A 17,023-nucleotide genomic window follows, 5' to 3' on the forward strand; every position below is an offset into this window, starting at 1 on the left:
GTTCCATCCGTCAATCAACGTTTCCTCAATCAACAACTTTCCGACAAAAACGTATCTTTTTTCATAAAAATCTTCAGGACTTGTTTCAGATTTTCATCGTTTCCAGGATGCCGGGAAGCTGTTGTTGATTGTTGCAATTACCGTCAGGAAATTTTGACCTCCTGCTTGAAAGACATTAATTAGCATAGAATTTAATTTGAGAATTTTAGACATTTTTAGATAAGATTTGTTTTATTGGCCAAGGACTGTAGATTATTTCTGTTCTGCAGACATCAGAAAAACGCCCAGAGAAGTACGAATTAAGTAGACCACTACAAAGCACACTCAAAGTAGACCCAAGAGTTTTTACAATTGATCTTTTTCAGGTTTTTTTCTGTCCTTTCCTTTAAGTACCATGCCCGCTTCTCGTCCTTAATTCGAATTCCCTAAAATAAATGTATTCCTGAGGGAAGTGACTGAAAAATCTGACTTTTTCGTCATTAGATCATCTGCCTGCCTAAATTAAATTCAATCACCTTTCCGCCTTTATTTTCTACTGTGTAAATCCTAGTAACAAACTCACTTGATTGATTCTCTGGATCAATAAATTTTCAACCTCTCCATAGCTTTTTGCGAAAGAATTGTGTCGACTTCACGCCCAATAATTACACACGTTTTTCATGTCAAGCGAACAGATGGAATAGTGACGGATAGCTGTCATGCAGTGACAGATGTTGGCTCGGTCACAGCAGGTCATTGTTTTTCCTGAAGTCTTTACGAGCCAATTTACATCTAACTACTTCAATTTCACCGATTACCTGATGCAATTACGACACGCATACGAAGCAAATTTCTGCTTGTTTCATTGTTGGAAATGTTTGGTACACGTGAAGTTCTTTTGCATACAACTGACTCGTGGATATCTTTTCTGTTGTGAAAATGTAACAAAAGCAGTAAATCTAAATCAGCTCAAGTTTTCGTGAAAAAATCCAATTCCTAATTTTTTTATGGCTATATATAGATTTAACGGCAAGCTACAATATATTCTTTAATATATCTGTTTTTTTTTTAATTTAAAGTATAACTGAGAAGCCCGTTTAGCCTCAGCTCATTTTACTCATAACTTTTAATCAGGCTTGTGTAAAAATAATTTATAAATTTGGCACCAAAACTTATAAAATATTGAAAGTACGTTTTAATTGCTTCTTAGTTCGATTCTTTGCAGTAGTGGAACTATAAAGAACAGAACGGAATAAGTGTTGAATTCAATTCAACAGTGAAGGTAGGTACCGAGTACATACGATAACACAAATTCAATTAATTAGCATTTCATGTCTCACATAATTTATTTCCCGGTGCTTAATGATGATGATCAATGTTTATTCGTTGATGGAAGCCACTGAATGTTTGTTATCAAATCTCAACTTCTGTTAAATTTTCCGTGCCTTCATCATGGACAAAATTTATTGAAATGAATATTTATATTTATATATAAATATTCTTATCATTGTACTTTGATACTGATAAAAATAAACTCTTAGCATACGTGAACGTCTCGTGGCAAAGTGTGCCTACACTCTTCAGTGCTCAGCAATTAAAGTGAAGTTGAACAATACTTCCGACGCTCGATTTACTCGTGCCGGAAGTTGAGGTGAGGTGAATTTTACACAAGTAATGTCGTATTTGAACTTGAAAATCCCGCCATGACAAAGCCAGTTTGGATCCAGCGCATTGTGACTAAAACCGAAATTTTTTAAAATTTGTATTGGTTTCACATGTCACCTTTGGTTAGAAAATTTTATTTGAAACTTTTCTTTTAATAAATGTAAACAAAGTAAGCGTTTTTGGATGATATTTATCGATTTAATTTAAGTGAGAAAATATTTTTGTCCCATTCACTGTCTTTCGTTGCTCTAACTTGATCGTGTACCGTGGGAATTATGGATCAATTGAACGACCCCATCGGCAAAGTACGATTGCTTTTCCGCCTAATTGCTTACAGGGAGAAGACTCCTTAGCTCCGCGCGCGTGCACAGTTTCATCCAGTCAATGTGTCTCCCGCGTGCCGCGTCGCACTTTTCCGGAGCTTCCTGGAACCTGTGCAAATAAACCTCCAAAAACTTATCGACTCTCTAGAAAAATTGCAATGCCGTAAAAGTTCGAGTTAATTACAAAGAGGATCGACTTGACGCGAAGACGCCGCTGTGTCTTATAGCAAGTTCGTTCACTTCAGTCGGACAAATCGCGCTCGTTTGAATGTACTAACAGGAAGCTTTATCCTTTCCACTGCGTAAAATAAGTGTATCTTAGAAATAAATGCATAGAAAGGAATATGGCTCTAAGTAGTCTGAGTATAAAAAAGTATTGATCCTAGAAATAAAGGAATCAAATATGTACGTCTCGGATGTTTATTATAATAAATTAATTATGTTAATCAGAAAATAGATTTATGATTTGGTAGTGATATTATCTAAATATGTTGGAAAAATTTATGTCTGAAAATTATTAGACTGATATAAGTAATTAAGTAAGGCTCTCAGAAATCTTCAACATATTTTAAACTGAACTGAGGTTGCTGAGTGCAATTTTTCTGTTACTTCGAATTTCAGCGTTAAATTGGTATAAATTTGAGCTATTTATTCTTCCTAAAATATAACTGCCACCACCAATGGAAAAACCTCCGATAACAACATTCGAAATTAAATGAATCTTAACCTTATTATCCCTAGCTTCAAAATGGAGGGAATTGTCAACGAAAATTCAAATCTAATCAAGCACTGCTGTTGACCAAGCTTCAAAAAGGTTCAATATGATGGTTTCAATCTACAATGTTGACTGAGAATCCGACTATTCCGTGCACGTTTAACGCAAATTGTGAAATTTCAGTATTTTGATTTTCACCAGAATCCTAATATTTATAGAGCTAAAGAATTTGCCCGGTATGTATTCTAACTTAATGAAATCCACTCTGTAGGTCATTAATCAATAAAAAATTAAATAATTTAGTAGTGGAGCTATTGTATTTATAGTGACGTTATTTGTAGTCAGCATAACTCGTCAAATTTAGCCAAGGAAATTGATCCACTAATAATATTAACTTTTCTGTTTGATTTAATTTTTCGTCAATATTCCCCGAATCACATTTTGCTCTGAAGCATTATTTATAGCATATAATTCAGTTTAAATTTGTTCAATTCAATTTATTTATTTCGCCGTTAATAGAATGCGAAGATCTCACAATTTCCTTTAGATTGACATTCTACTATAAGTACGCCGGCGTGGGTCGGAAGCTTGTTTTGTTTTGTATTAAATTCATAAGTGGTTTTTATCCAACCTGCCTCAGAAATGGTAATAGAAAAATACCAACGTAATGATGTATTATACGTGTCCTATCATACTATAAAAACAATGAAAAATACGTTCATTGAACTTATGGCTTATGCCTTGGTCAAGGCCGGGTACAACATTAACGTTTAATTTTCATGCATGCGCTTGATCATGAGTTTGGCGCATCCGCTGGTAGCGCACAGCCAGCTTGCGGTTCCTAGCTTGCGCCGATATGACCTCTCGCTTCCTTATATACGAACTTGATGTATTGAGACAACACTGACTGCTGCGGTTTATATGCCTTCACTTAAACCCTGTATTGCAGGCAGCTTGGTTATATAACTAATTACTCTAAGCAAATGATCCATGTACGGATAAATCCTGCTCGAGAGTTTTAAAATCTAATAAATTGCTGGTAAAAAGTTGCAATGTTTATGAAATAACGATAAAACTATGTGTTCGTATAAAAAAATTATCGAACAGTGCTGCCCAATTTGTTAATTCTCGAAATATTGAAGTGTCACTGAGGCTTATTCTTCTTTTAAAGGTTTATTGTACCATGTTTTTAATAAATGAGCTCTGATTAACCTAAAATGATTTATGTGATGGCCTGTAGGATAAAGCTTTGTTTTTGAAACATTTATATCATTGTATTATGGTTGTCATGGTATTTTTCGAACGCACATTTTTTGGTATTCTGGGAACACTCATATCGTGATCAATTTCTTAGCCTGCTGTGTTTGATTGCATCTTTCAATAATTTCGAGGATGAATTATAATTTTTTTTAATTTCTCAGTGGAAAATGTGATATTTTAATTTCCATCCGGAGTGATACTCAGCTTTGCTAGATGAGATTTCCTCTTAATGTTCGTGCGGAGGAGAAAGTTAATTGTGCGAATGCCACCTGGAATAAAAATCGGTGCAGAAGGACTCGTGAAAGGGTAGGGTTAATTAGTTGGTAACAATTCCATTGTTTGCAGCGGCGAGACTAACGACTTTAAGGCGCACCGAAAATCCAATCGAACTCTTTAAAAAAACGCCACGCAACTTGTCAGACCTGACGACTTGACTTTGACTTTTGCTTCTCGACATCTATTTCTGTTCAGCATTACTCGGGTGATTACTGACCATTTAAAATTACAAGTGGTTAGGAATTTCGATAATTGCCTAATTTGGGTATTGCTAAAGATAAGAGATCATGGCTCTTGGAATATATGCTGGATAGTTTGTCACACTCTTCAATTGCCATAATTTAAAATGCTGAATTGTTAATTAATATTATGTCCCTTTCTATTGGATTTACATTTCAGATGAAAAAAATATATCAATATCCTTATGGCAACGGAAAGGATTGGGATAACTTTTTTCCGCAAGCTGTGTTTAATAAAGCCGATAATATAAATAGTTTATTTAAAACACTTAAGCCAATCATAACTTACATTTTAAAAACTGTATAACGCACACCGAACTCGTAATTAACTTATCGTTGTATAACTTACGACTGCAACAATATTATATACAAACTTTTCTCGCCCAGCAATAATTAACACTTTTGCAATTTTTTTAATTCCTTCAAACACAAATTTGTCAAGGATAACTTGTTTACATAATTTTACATTAATGATAATGAAATTTTTGTCGGGACTGTCCATTATATCGTGAATTGTAAACGTTGAACTGAACAATTTATTTAATACTCCAAAAATGCATATAAGAAATATTGATCGACCTTAATAAATTTTAATCGAGACGGGTATCCTCAACAAAACATACCAAATTGAAAATTGACAATTTTTCACCTAAAATTAAAGTGTGAAAAAGATCGGTTATTTTCCCCAAGTGAATCAAATATCCATTTATTACATTACAGTGTATTAAACTGCATACACAATAACAATCAGGGCATTAGCGAAATATTTGAAAGCTTTCACTTCTAATCGCAGAAGCGACGTAGCTGCCACACCGGAGTATGTGGGAACACGTCTGATAAAAGACACCATTTACGACGCAATCCAGCCCCCGTATGCTGCAATTGTGTGCCAACAGTTCCTTCTGAAACTGAAGACCGCAGACATTCATGTATATACAGTATGCCCAGCTTGACAAAGGAGAAAATAATGTTCTAGAATTTTAGTTTTTTTAATAGAAATAATTTTTTAAATAAAAATCATCTTTTCCTCGAAATTGCAGAAATATAATTCATTGCGTCATTCTAGTAAATTTGAAAATGATCCTTAACCCTAAAATATATAAATACGATTTTTATGTTACAGTGCTACTATGTTTTATAATCTTACTATAATAAGATAAGATTGTTAATTGCAGTAATCACATGTTTTTAAAAGGTCGCTACAATGAATAAGTACAGTATAGTAATGGTATATACATATAAATATACTGTTATAACATATATCTACAGTAATCGCATATACGAACATAAAATCAATCTACAATTAAGCGAGATTATAGCGCTACTCAAGCATTATATAATAATGATAATAATAGGTATTTTTCGCTATGCAATCCTTCGGTTCACTTATAGTACGAATTAATTAATATTGTCGGTAATTTAATTAAAGATTTCGTAATGAGGAAGTGCAAGAGCCGTACGCCAGCCTGGCCTGGCTATGTCAGATCATCTTTCGTGTCGTGCTGAAGTGGATGTTTCGAACACTTCAGTTATGACATCAAGAACGAGACTAATGGAAGTCTCGAACGTGCCGTGACCGTCTTGAGATGACGAAATTCTTGACCTTATTGAGTATTTTGAAATAATTGACAAATTACTGCAAAATTATTATTTGGGACTTAGGTATGAGTATTTTTAGTTATTTTGTAATAAAGCTTGAATTTAGGCGATAATACGTTTAGGTCTCTATTGTTATAAATAAATTATTTAACGTGGCGTATGAAATTCATCGGTTTAAAGTTAGTTCAAGGTAAAAACGTGCCTTTTTCTCGTTTCCAATATCATGAATAATTCAAAATGTGTATCATAAAAAATGTATTTGTCAATGATAACAATTTGTCGGAGATACTAATATAATAGGAAAACTTTATGTAGATTATTTTACTGAATCCATTTTATAGATGACTTTTTCCACTGAGAAGACGAATCCTGTGTGTCGCTATCACTATAAATATTTCAAAAGGAAAATATATAGAAAATCTAATAATCTCTCATAGAATTTAAATTGTCCTTTCATTTTGGAAAGCAACGTCAATTCTCGTAAATTTTCCCACATTTGTGAAACAAGAAACAAGCTTGCCATGTACCAATGGTACGTCCCATTGTTTAACTATCTGCTAATTACAATGACACAGATTGTCCAGAGCAGTCGCTTCCGGTGTCACAAATTCCAGTTAATGTAACAGGGACAAGTTCTATCTATCCCTTTAAACGCTCTTTGTCTACAGGATTTTACTCTTATGAACCCCTCTCTCCTGTACTTGAAAATCCGCGCGGAACTCAAATTCTAAAGTATGATTGAAATACAATTCCTCGTCCGCAAATGTCAAGTTTACTCTCGAACAAAATGATATTAAAAGATCTACGAAGCAGAATTGTGTTCGATACCGTGTTCAGCTTGAAATTTTTTCGGACTGCTTTTCATAATATTGCAAAAAAAACTCCCTAGTTTAATTCAGTTAAATGTTTCCCTAAAGTAGATACTTTGCTTTTAATTAACATTCAGACTATTTATGAGAGTGATGCGAGGCCAAAAATTCGTTATTAATGAGGCCAAACCAAATGTAAATGACCTAGAAAAATTTTATCACAGAAATTTTGGGTGTCATGTTTTCCTGAAAAATGTTTGTAATCTAAACTACGTAAAATAGAATAGAAGTGTCGGCACTGAAGAAATAGGCCCAAGCCCCAAGGCCTGTTGCCGATTCCTGAATTTTTCGTGACTTGATTCCAAAGGGATCCGGCCTTTGGAACCCGATCTTTCCATAACTGACGATTGATTGAGATAGCTGCTGGACTTATTGCCTGGTCCGTAATTTGCTAGGCATTTTAAGACTGAACATATGCTCCAGCATAGCTTCGTCTGGACTTATTGCCTGGTCCGTAATTTGCTAGGCATTTTAAGACTGAACATATGCTCCTACTTAGCTTCGTGAGCCTTCGTCTAGACGGTCTAGTCTGTTCTTGAAGGCGTTCATACTCGATACTCGGAGCGCGAGCGTCAACGATGCTATCAGGGACAGGGAGGCTGTTCCACATGTTGGTGACTCGAAGCGAGAAGATGATAGTCGTAGATGATAGTCGATTTACTCATTGTATTCAATTTTGTGTTAACCTGAAATTTAATCGTCAATTGGTTTCGGTCTACAAAAAGATTGCGATCCTAATGAGCTTTGAAGTCTGTCTTCGACAAATTTTTTAAGAATAATAACAGAAAACGAAGCAAGCATCGATGGAAGACTTTTTTATTCCCAACTCATCATGTACCCCTCACCCTCAAAAGTCGACTAAACGATTTTAACAAGTAAGACTCTAATAACACCTCTGCATATTACGCATTATTATATATAAAACAAGGCAAATACTTTTTACAGTCTATATATTACAGTCTATATATATTATATATTACTACTAAGCTATATCTTTTTTACTTTAGTAATAATTTGCGCAATATCCACTTACTTATCTCAATTATAAGTAGCTCCTGCTTTACTAGCTATAGTGGAATTTACAATTATTCATCTTGATGTATTTTACCACAAGATTTACACTATTTTTCTGCAAAAAGCACCTCTTTCTTCACAAATTTTGTCATTTGTCTGCCATATCAGGTAAATAACAACAATTTTTTATCCCACCACGAGTGTTTTTGTACGTCAATGAGCTCATTCATCCCTATTCACCATCCACTCATCATTCATCTTCTCCATCTTATAATTCACAACTATCTACTCACCACGCCGCTCGCAACTCACTAAATAGCTCTCTACGCATCTCACTTCATGTTCGCCCCTCATTTTCATCCTTCACCCCTCGAGATCTGACCCCTTCCCTCACCCCTCGAGATCTGATCCCTCCCTTCACCCCATTTCCGCGTCTTAACCCTCACCCCCTCGAGATCTTGTCCCCTTCCCTCACCCCTCGAGATCTGACCCCACCCCTCACCCCTTCCTCCCCCTGATCAATAAGGCTGTCCAGGGAAGCCATCGATTTTCTGAAGCGCCTCTCGACGCCTGCACCTCCGTGCCACACGTGGCTTCAGCTGCACCATAAAACACATATACTAATAACTGCAAGGCATTAATTTCATGATTATCAATGAATTTAATATAAATTAATATATGAACTATTTAACATTGGCAATGCATGTGCATAGAAAATCAAGAGATAATTTCAACCTGGATATAATGCACTTATAAATGTAGGCCGACTGATGCAGCACCGATTTATGTATACTACTCAAATTCATTCATGGTGGTGAATAATTTAATTCTAATATACAAGCACACAATTCCTTTTTAAACTCCAGGTTGTTATCACGCGCTGGCAATACGATAACGCCTAATCGAATAAGTTGAGTGAATGTAAAAATATAAAGAATTTATTTACCCAATTATTTCACTGATTATGTAAACAAGGTCTTATAAGCAATTGAACAAGTAAACAATACGGTCCTGTTGACAATAATTTACAATAATAATAAAAAACCTACGTATACAAGCAGTTGTAGTCAACAAGAATTTAGTGTTAATAAAAAATTCTCACTGACGATAGATTTCTGAATTTCACTGCGTTCACGGAGGCCAAAATATTAGCATAACCACAATTACATGCAAACAATGTTAACAACAAGGCATTCAGGCGCCACTGTAAGAATGCCCTGTAGCACATTACTCTCATTCCTCAGCATCACCACCACTCAGCTTACCCATCACTGACCCAAATTATACACACTTAACTGCATACCACTTACACGGTCCTTATAGTAGCAAAGAATGAATATTTTTAGTAAACTTTTATTCTATTTTTAGTAGCCTATTATTCTATTTTTATTAAACTTTAATTTTTTAGTTAACTATTATTCTATTTGTTTTATTATATTAACTTCTAGATCTGCAACAAGGTTTTACTCAATATCTTAATATGATAATATACTGGTATCAGTGATACTTAATTGTTTAAATAAGTGGAACCGAAGTTCTTCGAATTTTTTGCTGTAGGAACGAACAGCGACCAAGCAACGTCTCATAGCTGCAATGCACCCGTAAAATTTAAATTATCGTTGTTCATACTTGGATATTTCGAAAAATATGTGAATCAGAAAGGGTAATTGGCATTAAAAGTTCTGATTGAACGTTGAAATTTTCGGAGACGCTTATCAATCATAATAATTATCATGATTTTCTCGATAATGTTTTGGGTGTTACTAATGATATACAATTTACTGCTTTTATTTTTATTCAACAAACTTATGATAATGTTTAGTATCAAACGAAATGTTCTAATCATTTCAAATAACTTAGAGTTCTCCAACATTCTCAATTTTTCACTTTGTCACGTTTTAGAGACGTTTGAGTGTCGCTATATAACGTATGTGCAAAATGAGTAACAGCAGTTACCTACAGTTACAGAATCGTTTCTGCTAGAGAAACACTCAAATTTAATCGATATTTTGTGGTCTAGTGACTTTCAAAAAAATATTCAGGAAATATGAAACAGCAGCGCCAAAGTAAACTTTACCCTCAACTTTTCCCTCATTTCCGTTCTCTTCGTAACTTCTGTCATCGCTATGCAAACTATTTTGGAATCGCGTTCCCAATACCTATAAAAATTTACTCACAAATTTCTCTGCTCAGCTCCTGTATATTTTAGCAAAACTAAAGGGATGTGTTGTTTTTATTCAAATTCTTAAAGTCTCGTTTCCCTGCACGAGGAGTCCTCGGTCGACCTCTCTTGAGAAGGACTTCAGTCCACAGCCCTAATTTATCAAGATATCAAACTCGGCGTAATATTGCGAACATCAGCTATAAAAGATTCCCAATCTTTCCGCTAGAGCACCCGTGAGTTTACTCCGTCGCATCATGATTATAAAATTGGAAACTGTAACTTAAAGAAAGTGCATTTAAATAATACTCATCAGTCAGTTTGAAATATATTCTGGTTACATACACAATCTTTTAAGGAGTTTAAAAATATAGTAATTTAAAAGAATTTCTTGCAATACTAAGATTTTCCATTCCCTCAACCCTTGTTTTGCAGAGCGCTACGCTAACGTCAGTGTCACTCGAGAAGTTGAGAAGTAATGTACTCAGTGTGTTCGGCTCCTCGTCAGCTGACGTGTTCGACCTGATGCATTGCACAATGCTTGAACGCAACTGTTTTTGCACCGACAAATTGAATTTTTAAATACTATAATATAATACTTTTTCTAGCGGATTATCTGTGTAATTCTAAGTGTTAAAAAGTTTTCTCACATGATTAAAAGGCGATGTATTGTTTGTGATAAGTCGTCTGTTACGTGATACGTTGCAACAAGGGTGAGAACTCGGCATACCACATGTCAACATCGTAACAAGAGAACAATTTGTTATACATGAATTCGTTGCGTTGTTTATCTGACATTAACGTATTTGTGCGTGTTATCCTCTTATTTTAAAAATCGGGTGGAATGAATGTTGGGACTACGGGTAACAAGAGAACAATTTGTTATACATGAATTCGTTGCGTTGTTTATCTGACATTAATTAACGTATTTGTGCGTGTTTTTATGTTATTTTAAAAATCGGGTGGAATGAATGTTGGGACTACGGTAATGCATTTCGCATTCCTACGTCTCAAGTTGACATAACTAAAATTGTATTGTAGTAGTTTTTATTTTTGCATATTACACAAGCAAGAACAAGTACATGCTCGTTCAAGTGCCGTTGAATTACATTAACTCTATACAATGTCTGTGGCATTGCGAAATAAGGAAATATGCTTTGAATTGAGAAACCTGCATAAGTATGGGCTGTCTATAACCATATAGGTTATAGACACGATGTTGTGTGTGTCTATTACCTTAGGTTATAGATTGAAATACAATCAAATAATGATAATAATTATAAAATAATAATAAAAATAATATAATGATATCGCGAGTTAATTAGAGTCGTAAATAGCGTGTCCTGTAAGATTTGTTGCATCTGTCCTCCTTTATCATTAACAGTTTATCAGTTTAGAGTATCATAATCTCTTTGGTCATTCAACGATATCCACAATTAATATTATTAAATTCAACAATTCAGGCGAATCGGGTGTGTTTATATACGTTACTCTTTTAATAGTGCAAAATCTCTCTTATAATTACAACTAGTTCGTTCATCTTACTTGTGTTATTTATCGTCATATTTGAATATTTCTTCTGCTTCTCTTTCATTTGTACCTTCAATACACTCATTGTTTCTCTCACTACGTTCCATATAATAAATGCAATACACTCATTGTTTCTCTCACTAAGTTTAATATAACAAATGCAATACAGTCATTGTTTCTCTCACTAACTTCCATATAATAAATGCAAAACATTCATTGTTTCTCTCACTAAGTTTCGTATAATGAAATGCAAAACATTCATTGTTTCTCTCACTAAGTTTCATATAATAAATGCAATACAACACCGTTGCCACGCAACACTGCGTCAGTCCTGAAGCATGGAACTCAAGCCGCTATCTTATTACTTGAACCTTCCTGTGTCATGTTCTAGCGGCAGTCTGAGCTGCAGGCCTGGCTAAAAATTCATTCATTACTGCTAGAATTCATTACAAAAGTCTAAGTTGATTCTCATCTTATTCAGCAGTTGAGATGAAGCTACCCATTGTAAATGCGTCACGGACGACACTTAGCTATGTTCTGGAGCCTGAGATGCAGGCCTAGCCGCAAATTTAGATTCTGTTATTGTTATTCTGTTATAATTCGGTACTAAAGTTTAAAGCTATACGCATCTTATTCAGCAGTTAAGAAGTAGTTAACAATTTCTATAGAAGAATTCTTAACTCATCCATGCAGCTGTTCATAAATAGCCACTCGAACCTGACGTCTAGTGACACGACTCACAATTTCTTACTTACGCTTTTCACGTCTTGAGTTGCGATGTTGCTTTGATAAGAAGTAGCGATGTTGCTTTGATAAGAAGTAGCGATGTTGCTTTGATAAGAAGTAGCGATGTTGCTGTGATACAAAGTAGCGATGTTGCTGTGATATGAAGTAGCGATGTTGCTGTGATACAAAGTAGCGATGTTGCTGTGATACAAAGTAGCAATGTTGCTGTGATATGAAGTAGCGATGTCTCGCCTGCCCGAAGTTTACTGAGCAGATTCGACCGAAACGTCATTTTCATGGTTTATTTGAGAATAAGATGAAGTTCTATCCTGAATCTATCATGCGGAGTTTTGCCCAAATATTAAATCGGGTTGTTTAATTTTTTTTACTGTGGGTGCAGTAGTGCGGACTGAAGAAGCCTACGCAGCTCATATAATCATGTTTTAAAAAACAGATCGAGTTTCATTGCCGGACAATTACAGGCAATTTTCTTCATCAATTTGAGCTTGGGTTGCTCAAGTTGGCTGCGTCATTTTCGAATGCAATATTGTTGCCGATATAGTCAAAGTTCGTTTGTGATTATTTTCTGACATGGATTTTGATGAACGACCTAAAGTCGGAAAAATATGTAACATATTCTGAACACGTATTTAAAATCTCCTACTGATAACTATAACTTTTCCACACTCGCATCACAAATTTCAACAATATTAAACATTTTATAGCTCCAATCTAAGTAAACTTGCGACTTCTGTAGAGATTCTATGGAATTCAAGCATCCCAAGTTCGAGCATCCCAAGCTTGTACTGGCAGAACGGACAGTATGCACGCATCGATTGCATATAAGTAATACCATTCTGTTCAGAACCTAACTTTTATAAGCGGCTACGGATATCTGACGACCTAAAGTAATGCACATTAAGCACATCTGACGTACAGTTTGACGTACACAAGGTACGTCCGACGTACACTTGGTAGCGCCTATATATGTGCATCATATATGACTTTCTGGACACGCGGACGGTAGAACCTATCACGTACGGCGACGTGCTTGCAGCCTGCAGAAGCACTGCAGCTGCTGCTGCTGCACAGGTGGCAGGAACACTGTAGCTGCAGAGGTGGCAGGAACACTGCAGCTGCAGAGGTGGCAGGAACACTGCAGCTGCAGATGTGGCAGGAACACTGTAGCTGCAGAGGTGGCAGGAACACTGCAGCTGCAGAGGTGGCAGGAACACTGCAGCTGCAGATGTGGCAGGAACACTGTAGCTGCAGAGGTGGCAGGAACACTGCAGCTGCAGAGGTGGCAGGAACACTGCAGCTGCNGTGCATGAGGCTAACTCTGCCAGCCGTAGTTAGTGCATGAGGCTAACTCTGCCAGCCGTGGTTAGTGCATGAGGCTAACGTACTCTGCCAGCCGTGGTTAGTGCATGAGGCTAACTCTGCCAGCCACCTCATGTGTTGTTCACTTCTACAGTAGTCACTCATGGTGGCTGTCAGTGACGGACAATATCAGGTCTGTTAGTCGGTCATTTTGTATATAACTTCTCTACCACCAATTATTTATTGTTGTTGTGGAACACTTGCTGTCTTTGATGGCAGTGGCCAACACGTTGGGTCAGTTCGTGCCAAATATTGTTTAGTCCTCGAAGCGATGCTACTATTCAAACAATAAGTTAAATTCAATCAATGGAGGTTATAATAAAGTAAAATCATTAAAAAGTGTATGCAAAAATTTGAGTTGCATATTAGAAATACTTTGTGGTTTAAAATGCCGAGAACTATTACGGAGAATTTCCACCCCTCACCAATAGGATCTTTTTATAATATAGTCACTATAAGTTCACAGTCGTAACATGACTCACTGTCGTATTTGCTCTTTATTCTTCATCGCAGAGTAAATATCACGTCTTGCCTTAGTTAGGTATAACTTATCAACCTACTGCTATCATTTCTTATCAGTTTGCAACCTTGGTGCAGTGACTAGAACCAATCTCCATATAATTAGACTCTCCATATAATAGATGTTGACTCTCCATATAATTAGAGCAAATTAAATATTTTCATAAATACCGAAATGTGTAATATATTTTTAATTAACTATCTTTGCTAAACTGAAGAGGATAGCAAAAATTGGCAAGCATAGAAATCGAAATGCATTATCAAACTTAGGTAAATTGCCCCACCATGGTAAATCCAATTTTACGTCTGTGTTTGCTTATTGGAATAATTCCAGCAAATTACATAGTTTAGAGCAAATTTACGGCGTTCGTATAATTTACGCTATGAGAGTTGTCATGTTGGAGCTGCTGCCTGTAGAGAAAACTTGCGGTCAGCGCAGCGAGGCCCAGAGCTGTTGATTCGCCACGGCACTTTTCCGGCTGTTGTTGGTAATACGTTTTAGCGGACCGCAGGCTACTGTACTGTAGAGAAATGTCCTACTGTGCGTCGTTCCGTAGCTTTTCTGGCGTTGTTTAGTGCCATGGATAGAGTATCTCAGCTTACTGTTGTCATGATCCAGTCGTCGTTAGTTATAGTTCAGTCAGGTACAGTCCAGCCAACTTGTGAAGTGTGGGTATAAACTTCTTCGTCAACGTACAAGCAGCTACATAGTTGAATAAAAGACGAGTCCATGCTTGCAAATTAATTATAGGCCACCGCATCTTGCGCTGTGCAATCCATGCCACGTAGGAAAACATGTTGTATAATTAACAAAATATTATATTAAATACCAAATATTATGGTGCACATCGTTATGGTTCCAGCCTCTTGTTGGTTTATCGCATAATTGTCAAATTTTGTTTGTTGTGTTGGTCTAATAGCTGTGGATTATGGGTGGAATTTATGAATAGATATGAGTAGATGTTAGATGATAGAGTTTCAAGCTTAAACGTAATTCATAGAAATCTTCACAATTTCTCTGCGTCATTTAGATTGCTGATATCACGTAGATATTCGTATCATTGATTCAAGATTGTCGCACTCAGCTTACTCTTCCGTCCTGTGAATGAACATTTGAAATCGTTCAACAGAACCAAGCTATGCACGAGAATCAATGCGAGAATAAATAGTTTCTAAATTATAGTCATCTGGAGATGATTTCATTATTTTCTCATCATCGGAAGTGGCAGAGAAGCGAAGATTCCGATTTTCGTGTGTGTTGCACTTGCTACTTTCTTGTATATAGTTACGCATAGCATTAATTGCTTACGCAATCCCGTTATTTTCTATGTGCAGGTATAAGCAAAATTTGTGTACATGTTTCCTATTATGATAATAATGCGCTGATAAATGAGATCAGCGTGAGAAGTATGAACTGATAACTATTTTTTCGGTTAGATATCAAGACTTCATGCAGTGTGTACAAATATACAACTCAGTGCCAATTAAGTGTCCCTCAGGAAAATGATGTTGCTGTGCCACAGAAATGCATTTCTTAATCCTTCGATGTAAAATTATTATAAACTTCTGTGCATATGGATCAAGTTTCTATGAAGTTCATATCGTCAACGAATTCAACCCACTGGTTTTGTTGAACAACTTTATGATATAAGGTGACGTGTGAGTGGATTTCATCCAAGCTTGATTTAATTTAAACTTCGGTATTGAATACAAGAAGTTTTCGAACGCGCGCGTCCTCCTTAACGATCGCTTTAACAATAATTAAACAATATCATTGTTTTTTTTTATCATCTCATTATCTTTTGCTCAGCTCATTATCATCTGCTCAATAGCACAATTTCTCACCGCGGGTACTAATTTTCAACACCGCAATCGATCGAAATTCAACTCCTATACCGTCCCCCAAAATGGACTCAACGGTCACCCAGAGCCCAACCCGTGAGTTTGTATCGACGGGTTCACGGGCCCATCAGCTGGCCCAGATGCGGGTACCTCACTCAGGTCCAAGTGGCTGCGACGGGGGAAAAATAGTAAATTCACCCGCCGTGACCCCCGTCACACCTCTGGCCATTTCCACCCCCTCGTTCTACACGCTAGCAAGCCACTCGTGTCTGCAAAATGAGTGCGTGTATCAAGGTGGGTTTATCCTTTAACTCATTCATCCTTTTATCCTTTGTAACTTCTTTGAAACTTCATCCTTTTATCATTCTAACTTTTTATCCCGGCATCCTTTTATCCTTTATCCTTCAACTCTGGCTGTTCCCACCCTTTCGATCTACCCGCTTACGAGCCATGCGTGTCTGCAAGCGAGTGTGTGTATCAAGGTGAGTTTATCCTTTAACAAATGAGTGTATTTTCTTATTGCATTAATCGCTATGTCTAGAATATTTTGTACCAGTTGATAAGCAGCGTCCGATCACCACCTACAATCGCGATATTCAGTGAAGAAATCATGACTTATTAAAATTGAAGGCCTTAAATGTTAGAGGAATACTCGCTTACCAACCCGTCTCACACAGACAAGTCGCACGCAGACAAGTCGCTTACAGACATGTTTCATACAGACAAGTCACTTACAGATAAGTCACTTACAGACAAGTCGCTTACGTCGCTTACAGACCTGTAGGTGATAGACAAGTAGCATACAGACAAGTCGCTTACAGTCATGTCTCTCACAGACAAAACACTTATACAGACAAGTCGCTTACAGGCAAGTCGCTTACAGACCTGTCGGTGATAGACAAGTCGCATACAGACAAGTCGCTTAC

General features: G+C 36.4%; 1 protein-coding gene across 2 annotated transcripts in view; it reads left to right on the plus strand.

The window, feature by feature from the left end:
• The window catches only part of LOC108667980, a 60,242-nt gene that overhangs the window by 5,901 nt on the left and 37,318 nt on the right, over positions 1 to 17,023 (plus strand). Inside the window, exon 1 of one of the 2 annotated variants that reach the window (XM_018155092.2) lies at positions 15,596 to 16,391. The exons of the other annotated variant lie outside the window; for it this stretch is intronic. Within the exon in view, the coding sequence (XP_018010581.1) occupies positions 16,163 to 16,391 (229 nt within the window). The 5' untranslated portion in view covers positions 15,596 to 16,162. Of the gene's footprint in view, positions 1 to 15,595; positions 16,392 to 17,023 lie in introns of those variants that run through there. 2 annotated transcript variants of the gene reach the window in all.

The sequence above is a fragment of the Hyalella azteca genome, unplaced genomic scaffold (assembly GCF_000764305.2).
Source record: "Hyalella azteca isolate HAZT.00-mixed unplaced genomic scaffold, Hazt_2.0.2 contig1933, whole genome shotgun sequence".
Classification (NCBI taxonomy): Eukaryota; Metazoa; Arthropoda; class Malacostraca; order Amphipoda; family Hyalellidae; genus Hyalella; species Hyalella azteca.